Here is an 18372-nt window from a genome sequence, read left to right as displayed (position 1 = left end):
GATTTTATCATGATTAACCTGCATACTAAATTTCATTTCAACATGTTCATCCTCTGCAAAGAAAATGAACGAAAACTGTTGGTGGACCGACCGACCGACAGCAGCAAATCAATATGCCCTCCCTTCTTCGAAGGGGGGCATAATAATAATTCATCATTAATGAAGAGGCATATGGGCAACATCTTATGACATCTATCACTTGAGCAACAATAACCATAATCTAACCAGCTTATGGGAATATACAAAATATCTGGATAATGTAGTAGAATAGAGCCTGTATTTAAAGTTTTTCAATTTTTTCTCCTGATATTCTTATGTTAAAAAATGAGCACCTTTTGTGACATTGCAGCAGGCGCCCTCCTACCCTGGGAATCATAATTTAAACAGTAATGCTTAGATCTACACCATCTGACAAGTGACGATGTTTCCACGCAAGTTGCAGTTTTCTGACCAATGGTTTTTAAAAAGTTCTTTCATTTATTTTCAAGTATCTCCCATAGAAAGGGGGATAATAAATTGGAATCCCCTTTTATCAAATAATGCTTTGTGCCAAGTTTGATTGATCAGAAAAGCTAAAAAAGATGCTACAACATATGTTGCATATTAAAACATCATCTTAATTTATATTAATAAATTGCTTTAAAATAATTTTATTAAACATTTTATGGTGTTCAATACTCACCGCAACGAAGTTCTAGCAGTCTTCTCTTCATTTCATCTGATAAATCACAAAGCAGTTGTCTCTCTAGGTTTGGAAATAAAAACGCCTCTTCCTCCGAGCACAAGTAAATTGGATCATCAGATGTTAAAGACAGAAAAAAGCTTTCATCATTTGTTGGTATCAATTTCAATTTCTTGTAAGATTCAAGCTCTGCATATGTCAGAAAATAATCTAAAAGCTGTATTTTGTTTTTTCTGCACATCTTTCTGTACAGTGAATCATTGTTCATTAGACTGGCTATATATTCACTGTTGATGAGTGTTGGACAAACACTTGAAATGATGTTGTATTTGGGCCATGACATTACTAGTGTTTTCAGATGTTCTGGTAGCATAACTAAGTTTTTATTGTAATCTTTTATTAGACCAATCACTGTGTTCTTTATTTCCTGGTCAGCCATTCTTTCTTCTTCAACAAACACATTGAATACAGCATTCTCTATATTAACCCATGTCTTTTGGGCCTTCTCTGTTTGAAAGATATTCATTTGGAGAGCCATTCTGAGTACAGGTGGCAGCAGACGCTTCCATAAATCACTTTGAACCTTTTCTATATCAGGTAAACACCTATATATTATTTCGGCGTTCGTTCCTTTTGTAAGTAAATCCTCAATCAACTTTACATAAGCTTTCGGTATCACTTCCTGGATCAGTAGTTCATTCCATTGTATGTTTTTGTCTTTTTCTCCAACTTGACCTTCTGTGGCCTGCATTACATGGTCTCTTGAAGGGTCAAGGTTGAAAAATCCATTCACATGCACAGGTAAATTGGTAAGACTGGTAGAGGTCAAGGGTAAAGGCAGGAAACAAAACACATGAGCAACAAATGTCTTGTCAAGCTGCATAGGATATGCAACGCCAACTCGTGGAACATTTTCTCCATCTTTAGATAGATCCCACAGAGTGGACAACATTTCTTTTTTTCCTTGGTGATAATTTACAATTTTGTATGTAGTGGATTTTTTCTGCTTTTCTTTGACATTGTGGGTGACCAGCTGAGCATTATAAGTGACACTTATGGATTCTTCTGGGAATTTAGTCCCTAGTTTTTTTAATCGATCATTTATCTGCTTTCTGCATTTTAAAAATTCTTGTTGAGTTGTGCCATAGTTCTTGACAGTCACCTCATACAAAACCTGACTTTGATTCTCTATGATGGTAATAGTGTCAATATTTTGCAGAAACAAGAGAATAGTGTCTGCCTCCTTCCTAAAAGAAACCATGAGTTCTTTCATTCTCTGTGGTGAATAGACTTTGTCCAGAAGTGACGATGGAGCTCGCCTCAATGGGAACCAAAACAAAGTACCTGTCAAATAAAAGCAAGATATGTTTTCAATATGTGACCAGTGTTTGAAATAATTGTCTTCCCAAAGGCCTGAGATGCATAACTATGGCACAGGGGAACAAATTTGTTTATATGAGTGCATGACTGGACATGGTTATTTTTTTAAGCGAGGTGCATAATCATAAAATCGGGATCTGGGTTTTAAGGGTTATAAACTGATTTAATCCTAGTCACACTTTTGCTTTCCTTGTATGGTCATTTAACAACAGTCAAGACAAGCGTATAATTGAAGTAGACTATGCTTTGAAGCGACTTGTGAGCATGTCAAGGTAGAGTGCACAGACATGCTACGGAATAATTTAGATTTAGGGCTACTAGTCCTAAACAGAAAGGTCGACAATTACAAAACCACTAAAGAAAAAAACAAAGTTTATGAAGAAACAAAAACGAAGAACAGATTTTTCCAATATTTTCCAGGCAAAAATAATACTTGTCTGTTTTACATGCAAATGAACAAACGTCAACTCTTTTCTCCGGGCTGATCGAATTTTGACAGGGCTGACAACTTATACTTAAGCTGTCAGCCCTGAGTGTAGTTTTCTGACGAGTTAAAAACACTGTATAAGACAAAGGAACTTAACCTTAAATATAATTATATTCATTAGCTTTTTAATCATTACTTAACAGTACAGCAATGTTTTGATTTCATTGCGCAGATGATCATTATATTTAAAATGAATATGATTTTATTTATTTAATCATCACAGATAGATTATTATTTCATAATTACACAACATTTATAAAGAAAATCCATTTGAATTCAAGAAACAAACAAGTTTTTTGGGGAACTATTTTTTCGTGCGGAAGGTTTTTTAGACGAAAATGACAGAAACAAGCATCTTTATGAATTTTCAATATACTTTTCTTTTTATTATACTTTATTCATTATTCACATTTTTAACATTTGATAGGTTTGTAACATATTTTATAGGTTCTGTGTGACATGTACAAAGTCAAATCTTGAGAATGTGATAGCCGTTTAGCATAAAATCATGCATATATATAGAACGTCTGAATTTTCTTAAGCCAAATTTTGCAAGAATTTTACCTTTGAAGCCCTATATCTAAAATTTGACATCACTGACCCCCATATTATATTATGTCAAAATGATACTGAATACATATTTAGGCAAACTGGATTAATCTTATAAAATTCTTGATATTCAAAAAGTTTTTATTTCAAATCAAATTGTAACTATTATAGAAATTGTCTATTTTAAGTGCAAAAAGGTCACAAAAAAATTTATGCAGCTTTGTACAAATTTTTTTCGTAATCCCTCTATTCAGTGTGACCATTGTGCATAATTAAAAACAATATTTGAAGAAATAAGTTTGCCTAATCAGAAATACTGACAACAAATCCTAATCAGGATGAAATTGGATTTTAGGTGCAAAAAGGTCAAATTAAATGGGCCATAACTCAGAGGGATGGATACTGATCCCCCATTATCTTTGTATTTCTTAAGTTTGTTTTGTCTACAGATTTCAATGATATACTTCTCAAGAAAATCTTGATACAACAACATTGAGGAGTGGGATACCTTAACATCTTATATTATAACAGTTACTTCATTTATATCATTTGCTGATTTCATAAAATTAAATGAAAGTAATGCCAACAAAACTGCATAAAACTGGCAATCCATGAAAAATAACCACTTTGAACTTCAATAATTTCACTGTAACAGTATTTGTCAAGTTTTCCAGTAATAAAGAAGAAAATCTCAGAAATAATTCATGCATTAGATGACCAATTATGCCCTGCCTTAGAATCAGAAACTCTTATCCTGGCTGCTGGGAAATTTTAAATTTTGGTCAAGGCCATCTAAGAATTTAGATGTAAACAAGACTGAGAAGATCCTTAGGTTCATGTGTTTGTCACATACCCTTATAATATTTCTTCTCTACTGAGGACCTATCAAATCCAAAAGTGCCTTTCCCATCCATTTTAAAGACCTGTTTCAACACTGGCCAAAGTGTTTTCTCATATTTGGAGGTCAGTTGTGTCAAGGTCACATTGTGGCAAACTCGGTGAGATTCCTCTGTAGGGTTGATTATCAACAACTTGTCTCCACTCAATATCAGAGGCGTGTCTGTAAATTACAATAGAAAGTAAATCATAGGTTATCAAAGATTATAAAGCTCAATTTGACAAGGTATCATCCATATGAGCAAGATTATCATGAACTAAGAAATACACAATAATACACATCATATGGTCTCATATGACATGTTACAATACAATAGCCCATAAGAAGTAGGATAAGTAATAACAGGGTTTGTAGTTGACCTAATATGCTTTATATATGGTCAATGAATATCCCCTGAAAGCGAAGATAATTTGCTATTTATGTAAGCATCTTTACTGCCTTTAATGCATCTGAACTGCTACCCTCCCCTTCCTCACCTACTAACAGCATATTATGTTATGCAAAATATTTATATACTGTAAAACTAGATATTTATGGGGAAAATTCAAACAAATTACAAGGTATGCTTAAAACCACATAAACACCTACGTAAAAAAACGTTAAAAAATCAAAACTTAAGAGTGGTAAATCAGTGCATCCACTTATTTAATACCCACACATATTGATTGGCTGTAGAATATTAGCTAGTATTACAGAGAGTTATCCAGTGTGAACTCATTTGAATCCCATTTAGATAAACAGTCTAAACTGCCAAAGCGGTCAACCCTACTATGCAGTAACCTTCTTATGCAGTCAATTTTATTTCCTCCGGATCAAAATCCTATAGATTGCCCTCTCAAGAGCGATCACCTGTCTATAGTGGTCAGTGGTCATCGTATTTTGATCCGAAACTGTACTGTCAGCATACATTAGGTGGCCAATTCGGTTGGTCACATGATTTACAACCTGGGATTTTTAACATGGTCCCAAAAGTTAGGTAACTAATGTACACAATAATTATACACCAAAAGAAGCCACATCGATACATGTAATTATATCATTGGCAATTCAGAAAAAAAGTAAAAATTAAACATATATTTACAGTGTTTGTTTTATATATATCTTTATAAAATGTAGGTGTAAAAATGTCTCTGCTGAGGCAAAAAAATATAATTTAATTTTAAGTTCAGATACAGTCGGTTAAGAAATAAATTGTTGAATTGTATTAGCAGTGTTTGTTTTCTATATAAACTCATGAAAATACATGTAGTTGATGTTATTATTGGGAAAATGTCAGAGACAAGGCAGGTTTTATTCCTAAATGACTTAAAAAAAATAAACAAAGTAATGAATAATTTCATGCACAATTCACTGTCATTTGTACATAGGATGAATGCTTTTAAAACCCAAATCAAAGACTACTATTTTGATAAATTATGTTAAATTTCAAGTATCTAATAACTCCAGTAATTAGTGTTTAAATAAGGTATTTGATGATGGCAAATTCGTAAGTCTCTATTCAAAGGTCACCTCTGTTAAGAGGTTACTTTGGGTGCCTCCCAAAGGTGACTGCTTAATACAAGTTTGACTGTATAATGAACTGTTTAATCAATTCTCTGTGTTTACAAAATAGTACCTGTCAAATGAAAAACAGACTTGAATCCCAACCCAAATCTTCCTATTTTCAAAGCATCGGTTTCTTTGACACTTGTGTAGATGCTTTTGATGCCTTTCCAATCTTGCTCCTTAAATACACTATCATTAAAGGCACACAATGCTGGACCCTGAAAAATGCATAGAAATATATATGACACAAATATGGACCTGGTATAGGTTAGCTGTATTTATTATGACAAATGTGACCAACATTGACTTATGACGTATGTACATAAAATAGAGACAGGTGTTAGAAGTGAGGTAGATATTTCATTTGTGTTAAAGAAAATCAATAGGCCCATGGGCCACATCACTCACCTGAGGAACAAGAGGTATGATAAAATCAACTAAACAGAGTCATAATACAAACTCTCTGGACAATGTGTATACCGTATTTTTCGAAAATTAGGTCGATACGGTTTATTAGGCAAAGGAGGCCGTTTTTAGCCAAATAATAAAAAAAAGTATAAATAGGTCGACTTCGGAGAATTGGCGAAAAATTACCGCTAGTTCTAATGAATAAATGGTTGAAACCAATAACGTTATCATATAGTAGCCTTTAATCTTATTTCACAGTTTTAAACAAAAGGGAAATAAAATGTATTTCTTGAAAACATCGTAAGAAAATGTCTGAAATTGCATCAAAATTTTATGGTATGGTTGTTTATAAATAAATCCACACCACGTGCGTTGATCTGCCGTATCTATAATGCTCAACCAAACTAGCTGCAATATTGCAACAAAATCACAAGATAAATTTATCGCTTACATTTATTTTGGAGACCGTGCCCGATAACAAATCAATTTACATATTAATTTTTATTTTTATCGGGCACGGTATCCAAATTAAATGTAAGCGATAAACAAAAATAATATTTAGTGAATTTTTACACCTTATTGTATTCATCCGTCATTTCTTGATTAAACCACATTATATACTTAATCAATGAGTTGTCAATAATCAGGGATACACAGTTTGGTTTTTTTTGGTGCACAATTTAGTTGAATAAATGGAACAAAAGTCATGAAAACATTTTTCCTATGTATTTCTATGTTAAACTTTGAACCCCTCCTGGGGCCCCACTTTTGGTCCGAGGGTCACGATTTTACAATTTAGAATCTTCCCTATATATACAAGCTTTTGTGTAAAAATTGGCATTTCTGGTGCAGTGGTTCTTGAGAAGAAGATTTTTAAAGACACGCACCCTATACTCACTGTTTCACAATTATCTCCCTTTTAAAAAAGGGCTGTGCCCTTTATTTTAACAATTTATAATCCCCTTTCCATCAGGATGCTTTGTACCAAATTTGGTTAAATTTGGCCCGGCGGTTTTTGAGAAGAAGTCGAAAATGTGAAAAGTTTACAGACGGACGGACAGACAATGGGTGATCAGAAAAGCTCACTTGAACCATCGGTTCAGGTGAGCTAAAAAGAATTTCAGAGAATTTTGCTTTGACCTTGACCAATAACTTAAAAATTTCCAGTTGGCATTGAACTTTTAATTTTATTTAATCTGAGCAATAATAAGCAAATGGAAGTAATTCATTATCCTAAGGTAGATTATAAAGAAATCTGCTATCATCAAGTGTGAACCAAAGAGGGATTAAGTGGAAAGTATATGTGCTCTGAAAAAAGAATTTTTGTGTGGTCTGATATGACTTTAAATGTATGAGCCAAATACAGCTAATTGGAGAGTAAACTAGTATATGCTCTGAAAAAAAACCCCACATTTTTTGTGTAGTCATGTGACCTTAATCCTTAACCTACAAACATTATTCAAGGTCACTGCACACCCTTTGGCGAAAGGCACTCCGTGGGTGAACAAAGTGACTGAGGCCCTGAGGGGAGTAGTGACTGCCGATATGCAAGTTGTATGAGTGTATACTCAATTTACTGTATCAGAAATACCTTATTCTTAGTTTTATTTCCATGTATTGAAATATTTTTCCTCTCTCAACATGATTTCTTGTATCAAATAAGTTTAAATATCGCCAGTGTATTCGCCATTACAAAAGCAGCCACCTGTTGACTTGGCTCGTGGTCAATGTTTAACAATTTTCGGTGTAAAAAGTATGCTCCTGTCTTGTGTTGGACTTCATAGGGTGTTTTTAAGTGCATGTAAATAAGCAATTATTCTGATTTTATTAAACTTGATTACTTTGTGTCCACTTTAATATGCAGTTAAACGTTATTGCTTTACACAGACACTGCTAAAAATGCATTGATCATTTGTACGACTTAATAATGACAATATACGACATACATACGTTTCTTCACAATGTTTACAGCAATCAAAGAGTTTCATTATAATTAATCAATTAAATCATTTTTTTTATGTTGCTTTGGTTTATATCTACAAAAATTATTTCTTTTTAAGCACTAAGCTAATTTATCTACATTTGATGATCTTCAACTTCTTTGCTGTTTTATAACAAACTCTTTACAAAGTGTCAAATGATATTGGATACCAACATGTAAATCATGCCATCCTTTTTAAGTAAAACTGTAAGAACTTTGACTCTAACTTTGGCCATGTTCCAATCATGAAATTACAGTAATTACGTTTGGGTTATAAAAGTATCATTAAACATCAATAGTATTTTGGAAAAATGGCAGCCGTCGTTTTTTATCGCCTGTGGTATGTTCCGATCGCAAAATTAAAGATACTGCACATGGATTATAAAATTATCTTGAAACATCGATAGTTTCAGGGAAATGGCAGCTGATGATTTTGCCATTGTTGGATGCGTATTATACATAGGACCTGCTGTTTTTTGTCAATTTTTGGTCAACTTTGGGGGTGCGTATTATACACGAGTGTGTATTATACATAATCGATACATTACGGCTTATCAAACTACAGCAGATTTCAAAGAATATCTTATATTTCAAAGTTTAAATTTGAAACATTTACCATAAACATTTTTTGGTACTTCAGGTTATATCCACGTTCACCCACATTGTCTTCTGTATACAACATGACCTTAAATTCACTTGCATCAGCGTCTTCTGCATTTTGTACCAATTCCTGCAGAAATATATTAAGAGCATTTTAGGACACAAAAGAAATTATTAGCAGAATATATATCACAATTTTTTTGTGTGTGCAAAATCCTAACTTTTGAAAAAAAAATACTGTGGGAAACACTGTAGCTCCCAGGTCGTCCATCCGATTTTTTTCAGACTGGGAGCTACAGACCTGCAGCTAGAAATAATCATGATATGTCAGATTCAAATTCCCATGTATGAGCACTTGGCTATTTCTTTAATCCCACGTAATGATGTATATCAACAATAATTAACCTACTTTTACAATTTATCATTAATTCAATAATTCATTACAAGAAAGATGTCAAAAATTGCTTGATCATACCCAGATTTAAACTTGACCTAGATAAGATAGACATAATTATACTGTAGACGTATTTTTTTCCACGGGGTCATAATTCCGCGGAATCACAATATCAATTTAATCCGCGGGTAAAAATTTATGCGGATTCTTTGAATGAAAAAATCAAAGGCCGGAACGGCCACAAAGGCATCGAGCTGACATTTTCTTTTATATAGATTGATAAAATGATATCAATAATTTGAATTTTTGTACTAATAGTCGTATATCAAATAATACATATTAAAATAAAAAAAGTAAATGAATTAAATTTTGCGTTCTTTATAAACAAAAATCACTATATTTCCATATATAATAGGTTGTGATGCGTTTATAATACAATAACTCATCATAGTTACAAAAATCAAAGAAATTTCAAAGTTAAAAAAAAATTATATTTTCTTTCTGCTTTAAACAGTCTTTGAACAATTTTCAAGGTGAATACATTGATTACAGTGTGTCTCTAATTATAATAATAAAACATACTTTTATTTATTCCAATTCCCGTTTGAAACAAGATTACCTATGGTATGGTTCTTTACGAACAAATCCACAACACGTGCTATTTTTTGCTCGATCAAACCGACTGCATTATCGTGTTTATTTATTGCAACAAAATCACAAGATATGTTTATCGCTTACATTCATTTTGGAGGCTGTGCCCGATAACAAATAAATTTACATATCAAATTTTATTTCTATCGGGCACACCGGTCTCCAGTTAAAATGTAATCGATAAACTAAAATAATATTTAGTAATGTTAACACCTTTTGTATTCATCCGCCATTCTTGAATAGGCAAATTTATACTTATGCAAAGAGTTATCAATAACCAGGAAGGCAAGGTTGGATTTTTTGTACACAATGTAGTTGAATAAATGGAATAAAAATCTTGTAATACGTTTAATACTTTAAGGAACTTATTTTTTTGTGCGCATTTAAAAGGCGGTGCAGTGCATGAATTTTTGGACAATTGCCAATCCAGACGATCGCTAGAAGGCTGCCGAGCATTAGCTCGACGCCTTAAAAATCATTTGAATAATTATTATTAAATTTAGTTCTGAGCGATTTCCATTACCTAGAATTTGTCCAACTTTGGACTTAAATTGTAAGAACTGTTTACAGTGAAAAGTAATTATTGGTTGTGCACTGGTCGGTAGTCATTAGTTAGCCGTCAAGATGTTACGACGCTAGCTACAATCGTCTTGTGAATTGTCAATTTATGGGTTCACATGTCGTTTAAATTATGAGTTGATCAATTTTATCAATTTAAAAAAGTCAGAGCACAAAGGGATCTAAAAATTGCAGTAAAAACACGGGTCTTAGCATGTAGTTAATTGGGTCATTGAAAGACAGACCCGCTTGGGGCTATTTGTCATCTGACACGTGCTGTTATCTCAAGCTGGGAGAAGTTTAAATTTCATGCAAGTAAATTTACAGAAAATTCAAATCTTTAGGAGATCAAATTATTTATTATGAGAATTCTCAATACAAATTTGTTTGATAGATAAAAACGATATACATTAGGTACTTACACTGGGAAAATATTCCACGAAAAAATTGTTCATAGCGTATATTTATACCACATGGACAAAAATACGTCTACAGTATTATGATATATCTGTACACCAAATTTCATTTCAGTAAATGCAACCTCTGCGGCGAAAATAAGCAAAACTGCAAATAATTAGAATTTTTCTATGTTTGAGGGGCATAACTCTCTGTTGAAAATTGCTTGATCATTCCCAAAATCAAACTTGATTTAGAAATTATGATAAATTTGAATACTAAATTTCATTTTAATATGTGCAACCTCTGCAAAAAAATGAACGGAAACTGTTGGTAGACTGACCGACAGATGGACAGCAGCAAACAATATGCCTCCCTTCTTCAAAGGGGGACATAACAATAAAATGCTATGATCTTTGATGATTCATGTGGACTATGAAGGTAGCGTCAGCCGGGTCAATGCAAATTATGTATTTTGTCAGCAAATATACGTCTCCACCCTAATTCATATCCCGCATGAATCACCAATTAAGGAACTTCATTGTTTAAATGAATGTTCACAGGTATTTTCAGAATGTGATAAACCAAATCTATACCAAGTTAGTAAAACATGTTGAATACACAGACTGATTATAACAACGATTCTTCGGCAATCCCTACATCTGTTATACAGCCAACAAGAAACAAGGAGAAAGTATATATATTTTGGGGGAGATTGAAAAACCAGAACATGCTTTGAATAAAACGTATATTGAGAACCTGTTGAACTTAAAATGGCATTACCCTGATAATCTGAGGTCCATCTGGATATTGCCTTAGAATGTTTATTAGCTTCTGTCGAATGGGAGGTTCATCCAGGCCTTGATAGTCATTATCTGAAACAATCATTGGAGCTCAGTTTTAGGTGGATTTTTCCAACAGTTGACATACACAGGCAATATTTTTTTTTCTGCAATGCTAGCTACTTTCATACCTGCATGAACCACAATTTTAAAACAAAGCATTTTAATGTTTATAAAAATTAAGTTTTCTCATTAAGTAGAAATTGAAATCTCAATTGGGCATGCTCATCTTCAACCACTTCAAGTTGTGAACTTGGTCCCCTTCCCTTCAAATATTTTAGTATGGTTTTGCAATCACTGCACAAATTGGTCTAAAGTATGTACAATATAGTATACAATTAAAGTAACTATACCATTGAGGGAGACAGCAAGATTCTAGTTTGCAAGTGCAAGACTATTTCCCAAGTTGAATCTTGCTGACTCAAGTTATAACATTAAAATAAAAAAAATTTAAATTGCATGGGCATCGTATTGTGATGTAGGCAAGTTCTTTTATATGATTAAGATGAATAAGTCTAGCCAATTAAAAGGACAACACAATTTCTAGAATTAAACTATATGGTGATGAATAATTATGATTTTATTTGGAATTGATCGAAATTTGAAACTGTTCAATAGTTAAAAGAAATCATGGAGTGTTCTGAATAGGTCTATATCAGTTCATCGAACTGACGCACCTCTTTGCAGGGAACCAGTCTGTTTTGCAGGTAATGAGTCTGTTTATGGCGCTTTTCAAGGAATCAGCAAAATATATAAAGTTATTCTTATAAAGTGAAAAATAAGTAGAGGTATGTTCATTGATCAAGTTTAGATACAAATTGTCTATGTTAAATCAGAAAGATTGTCTATACATTCTTACCAGAATTCTCAGAATCGTCGTCTAACCTGGGAACTTTATTCACAGACTCAACATTTCCCTTCTCAAGATTGCGCTTATTTGTTTTCCCTAAAATGAAAACATAGGTAATCACAGATTACAAAGCTCACCGAGACGAGGCATCACCTTTATGAGACATCACCTTTATGAGACCACCTTTATCATATTATATGAAAATCATACTTTATGATCTTGGATATGTATGGATTCTGTTTTGACACAAAATCATATATCATCTGTTAAAAAATTATATGATAATCATATCTTCATATGTTAGTCAATATAATAATATGAAATTAAATATTGCATCCTATCATACTTACAATATATATCATATAATACAATAAAATACTGTAATAAACAAAGATGATATTGTAAATATGAATGACATTGTATTGTGTTAAACCTTGTTGTCTTGATCACATAATACAACAACATTATATATAATACAATATTGTATTATATGATACAATATCATATTACATAATACATCATAACATTGAAACATATTATATTATATTGTATAATATAGTATGATATTGTATTGTATGATATTGTATAATATTTGATACATAATATGATATTGTATCATATGATACAATATAATTTGATACAACATTGTATCATATCAAATGATACAATATCATGTGATAAAATAAAATATTATATAATACATTATATTATACATATTGTATCATATGATACAATAATATATCATATAAACCAATATTATTTTCATGCATTATAACAAATTCTATCATTGGTTCTTTTGATGTCATATGTCGAAGTATAAAAATGCGAATTGACCTGTACTTTCTAAAAATAAGCTTTAAAAACTCGGATTGACCTGTACTTTCTAAATATAGATAAGGGAAATTTTGCTCTTATGTTAAAATGAATTTGATTGGCTGGCGTGATTCACCCCAACCAATCAAAATTATCTCCGCGTAAACAAACAACAAAGATGGAAGTTGCAAACGTTAAAGTGAAGGGTCGTTTTGCGACAATTAATGATGCGGAAATGAAAGTTATAATGGAAAATGTTGGTGCAAGGAACACTATAACAGGGTAACTGCAACAGCCGTTAAGCTATTTCGGGAATATCTCGAGTCGAAAGGCGAGAGCAGAGACTTCGTAAAAACGACTTGTTAGCTAAATTTTACATGGATGCTAGAACAAAGGATGGAAATATGTATAAAGAGACTTCGAAAATAATATAACGAATGTAGCCCTTTCGCTCAGTCAATCCATAGATATATCGACTTCACAGAAAAGCATATAGACCTCGCACTTCGTGCTCGGTCGATATGCTTTTCTGTGAAGTCGATATATCTATGGATCGACCTCATGAAAGGGCTATATTTGTATATCATATTATACAATATCGTATGATACGATAATACATAATATTACAATGTCATATAATACAATTTCATGTGATATAATTGTATATTACAGAAACAAATATCATATTTTATTATATCATATGATACAATATAATATTATATAATATCGTATCATTATATACAATACTATACAGAACAATATCATGATACAATATCATATAAAATATCATAAAAATTGATACAATATCATATCATCTCATATAACTTTTTACAATATAACATATGATATTATATTGTATCATATTAAACAATAGTGCTTCATATCATACAATACTTATCATAACAACAACCACATATTTCTATCAAGCAGGTTTAAGTGAGGTAGGAGATTTCTTTAGCATCCTTGATAATGGAATTCAGGCTCTGCATATGAAGCAACCTCTGCGTTTCATTTATAATATAGTTAAATCAACTTTGCAAGCTATCATCTATAAAACATGTGACCTGTTCCAAAAAACTAAACCTCATCCAGCATCCGTAACCTATGGCTCAGCATTCAAGCCTGTCAGGTGCATCAGTATCATAAGACGCATCACCCCTGCAAGTTTGGTTAAGTTAGGACCAGTAATAACTAAGATATCATCATCAGAGGCACCATCAATTAAAACCTTAACCACCTCCAGCATCCGCAACCTATGGCTCAGATTCAGCATCCATGCCTATTATGTGCATCTGTATCATAAGACACACCATCCATTCAAGTTTAGTGAAGTTAGGATCTGTAATAACTAAGATATATTTTTTAGCATCCTTGATAATGGTGATCAAGCTCTGCATCTGAAGCTTCTTCTGTGATTCATTCATATTACAGTTTAATCAACTATGCAAGTTTGAAATAGTACTATTATCTATGTAACATGTGACCTGTTAATAAAAACTTAACCTTATCCAGCATCCGAAACCTATGGCTTAGACTCAGCATTCAAGCCTGTCAGGTGCATCAATATCATAAAACGCACCATCTGGTGAAGTTAGGACAAGTAATAACTAAGATATCATCATCAGAGGGCCCTGTTTCAAAAACTTTAACCAGCTCTTAAAACCTTAACCTCCTCCAGCATCCGAAACCTATGGCTCAGATTCAGCATTCAAGCCGTTCAGGTGCATCAGTATAATAAGACGCACCATCCACACAAGTTTGATGAAGTTTGGAACAGGAGTAGCTAAGATATCATCATAAGAGGGCACCTGCTCAAAAATCTTTAACAAGCTCCAATAAACTTAACCTCCTCCAGCATCCGAAACCTATGGCTCAGATTCAGCATTCAAGCCTGTCAGGTGCATCAGTATCATAAGACGCACCAACCATACAAGTTTGGTGAAGTAAGGACCAGTCGTAAATAAGATATTATCATCAGAGGGCACCTGCAACTAAAACTTTAACCTGCTCCAAAAACCTTAACCTCCTTCAGCATCTGAAATTTAGGACCCAGATTCAGCATCCAAGTCTTTCAAGTCCACAAGTAGGTCCAGATGCATCATCCATGCAAGTTTGGTGAAGATAGGACAAGTAATAGCTTAGATACAAATGACCTGCAACAAAAACTTTTACCAGGTCCGGACGCCGACTCCGAGTGTATAGCATAAGCTCCCCCCGACTTCGTCTCGGTGAGCTAATTATATTACATTGTCCAATGCAGCACTTGATTATCAGGAGATCATACTCTCGAATATATCAATTTTTCATCAAAAGTGGGCTGAATTAAGCTTCTATGGCCAAGGTAAAATACTGAAATAATCTTCTTTTAATATTTCTTATTTACAAGATATATTACACAACTGAGAAAAAGCCCGGGAAGTAAAAGCAAATGCACGTGTCTATATACATTTCAACATATTCTAAATATTTTGATAAATAAATGATTATTCTCAGAGATATTATGTGGTTCACAAAAGGAAGTCTTAATTGATACATTACACCAAACCTCAATATTTTTCATATCTATAGCTCATATCAGCCAATTCTATATAGAATGTATGACTATTTGGAATAATTAATCTGCCATCTGTAGTTGATTATTTACCATTCCGGCTAATATACATGAAATGGTCAGTCTTGCATATGCTTACTAATGCCTTAGATATTGTTGACAGCTGCTGAATGGGCAAGCATTTGCAGAATTGGGGAGACTGCATGACCATGGGCCAACTCATCAAAATTTTCTCATTTACATCAATAAATAATTCATGTTCTACTCCGATTGGATCCTTCACACTTCTGTGAAGAAAAATAAGTTTTCATATAACATGAGAGTCATTTTCATTCAATGAAAAACAAAAGAGTTCTGTTTCTCATTGGTGAATTTAAAATAAATATCTATGATAATAAGAAGAGCTAAATAAGCATACGCAAGACTCATGCATGGGTTTCCAACAATGGCTAATAAAAGTGAAAGTATATTATGATGTTCATTTTAGGAGGCTAGCAGCTTTTCAGGACATTATATTATCCAAATTTTAGTCCCTAGATTGCTCATTGCTACCTGTATTTTCTGACTGATAGGAAGGTTGAGCTTCAGTTTCTACTTCAGCAGTTGATGACCCAGCTGGCCTCCCATCGTCGGTATCTAGTTTCCGTCGTTTGGGCAGAGTATCTGATGACCCTGAATTCTTTTGGTGTTTTTTCATTTTTACTTTAACTAAATGAAAATATCCACATTGTTATCAAACGGCATTGAATTCATGTCAATTCATTTCTTATCCTCTATCTTCATGCCTAGATATTCAATTCTTACTGTCAACATCTTTCACACTTTTCATCTCTTCTCTTATGAAGAATTAAGAGCAATATTATTTTAATGAATTATAGTCAAACATAAAATTTAATTGGCTAATATAATTAATATGTGATATATGTTTGTAAGCTTCTGACCTCAGTAAGAAATGATTTTGTTGTGTTTAACTTATTTATTGAATTAAAAGTTCAATCAATTATAAATCTTCATAATTTAAATTGAAGGATATGCTGTTAAATGTTCAGAAATAAGGAAAACGCCCCCAAAAAGACAGGGGTTATCTGAATTTTCATTTTAATTTTGTCTAAAAAAAATTCTACCACCACAAATTACGATAATTAATCTACAGAATCACACTTGCTATATGATGCTAATATGATTAATGTTTAAAAAGAAAACAACAGAAGTTCTACAAGCATCACACGTACATTATAACGAAATCATACTATTAAAAACAAGTCAATTAAAATATCTTTTTTTTAACATCCAAACTCCTCATACATGTATAAAATATGAAAAGTTTTTACCTTTTCCTTTGGATGCTGAAGATTTCAATGGTTCGGTGTGCTTTGGATCAGACATATTTGTATGTCTTCAGCAACAGCTATATCAGTAACTGTAACATAAACGTGAAAATATGCCATTTGTTAAAGAACAAAGTTAAAACTGTCAATATCTCCAGGCCTTTAATGAAATAACAGAATGAATATATTGATCTAGTAGAAATTCTTTTTTACAGAAAATCTGTATTAATTATAATCAATATTAAGTGCAACAACCAGCACAATCTCTTCTGAATGTTTTGGTTTGAGTATTTAAATAATTGATCGAGGTACACAAAAAGATTGATGCCTTTAATGGGAAAAAAATGAAACAAGAGGCCCATGGGCCTCAATATTCACCCGAATATGATTCAGCCATTTTAACACAAAAATGGGCTTTAATTTACTTGTCAGATTCTTTCATATGATGTATAAATGGAGGAAACTTTGGCTGTGTCCCAGAAAATTTCTACTCCTAAACTTTCACCCAGTGCCTGATCTTAATCTCCTTTGCGATAATTAATTAACAACATTTGACTATTTCCAGCTAAGAATTCTAAAAATTTACATGAATTCATCAACATGCTTGGCTGTGGCTGTGGCTATCATATTAAACATACATGCTGTAGATCACCACGTTTTTGGTTTGTACCTGGGCAACAATATAACAAATAAGTATGTACAATGCACAGTGACACAAGTGTACATAAAGATTTTTAAAACAAATATGCCTGGTTTTTGGGGGGTTTTTTGTTGTTATTTGCAATTTATAAATTTTCACTTAGACATTCATAGGCACATAAATTCGCACAATCTCAGCAGAAATATACATAAGAATAGTTTGAGGAATATAGTTGATTCAACCAGCTTGCAGAAAAGAAAATATACAAAGACTATATATGATAAGAGTTAAATTTGGCCCCCATAATTCGCCATTTTTTAAGTGTTTCGGGTACAATAAAATGTTTACTAATTTTTTAGAAGAGTTGATATAAAATATATTTTTCATCTATTTATTTGATTTATTTGCACTCACTGGCAGTATATGACGTCAGAAGTGACGCCATTTCTATAATTCAATCACAAGTGAAAAGCTGTCAATGTGACAGCAAACCGGGTTTTCTTTAATGTGAACTGTATCCATAATCCATGTCAGCCCGTATCCAGTGAAATGGAGTACCCTATATGCAACATTTTGCCAAAAAATGACTAAGTTCAAAAGCTAGTATTTTTTTCATAAATAATTAGAAATCAAAATCCTAGCAATATGCACATCTCTAATATATGTACAATTGATCTGCAAAAGAACAACTTCCTATCTTGAAAACTGTAGGAGGAGTTATCCGTACAATGAGGGTACCCTATATGCAATATTTTGCCAAAAAATGACTAAGTTCAAAAGCTGGTATTTTTTTCATAAATTATCAGAAATCAAAATCCT

At 32.6% G+C, this 18372-nt stretch overlaps 1 protein-coding gene across 3 annotated transcripts in view; it reads right to left on the bottom strand.

Moving 5' to 3' along the window:
* The window catches only part of LOC128165395 (sacsin-like), a 43758-nt gene that overhangs the window by 14161 nt on the left and 11225 nt on the right, over positions 1-18372 (bottom strand). For all 3 annotated transcript variants that reach the window (XM_052829897.1, XM_052829898.1, XM_052829899.1), the window contains exons 2-9: positions 16917-17005; positions 16138-16293; positions 12231-12317; positions 11313-11404; positions 8547-8660; positions 5612-5759; positions 3952-4158; positions 683-2026 (exon numbers count right to left, since the gene is read on the bottom strand). In XM_052829897.1, the coding sequence (XP_052685857.1) occupies positions 683-2026; positions 3952-4158; positions 5612-5759; positions 8547-8660; positions 11313-11404; positions 12231-12317; positions 16138-16293; positions 16917-16971 (2203 nt within the window). In that variant the 5' untranslated portion in view covers positions 16972-17005. The remainder of the gene's footprint in view (positions 1-682; positions 2027-3951; positions 4159-5611; positions 5760-8546; positions 8661-11312; positions 11405-12230; positions 12318-16137; positions 16294-16916; positions 17006-18372) is intronic.

Source organism: Crassostrea angulata, chromosome 10, assembly GCF_025612915.1.
Source record: "Crassostrea angulata isolate pt1a10 chromosome 10, ASM2561291v2, whole genome shotgun sequence".
Taxonomy (NCBI): domain Eukaryota; kingdom Metazoa; phylum Mollusca; class Bivalvia; order Ostreida; family Ostreidae; genus Magallana; species Magallana angulata.
Note: the sequence above shows the minus strand (reverse complement) of the source record. Positions and strands in the feature narration are given on the sequence as shown.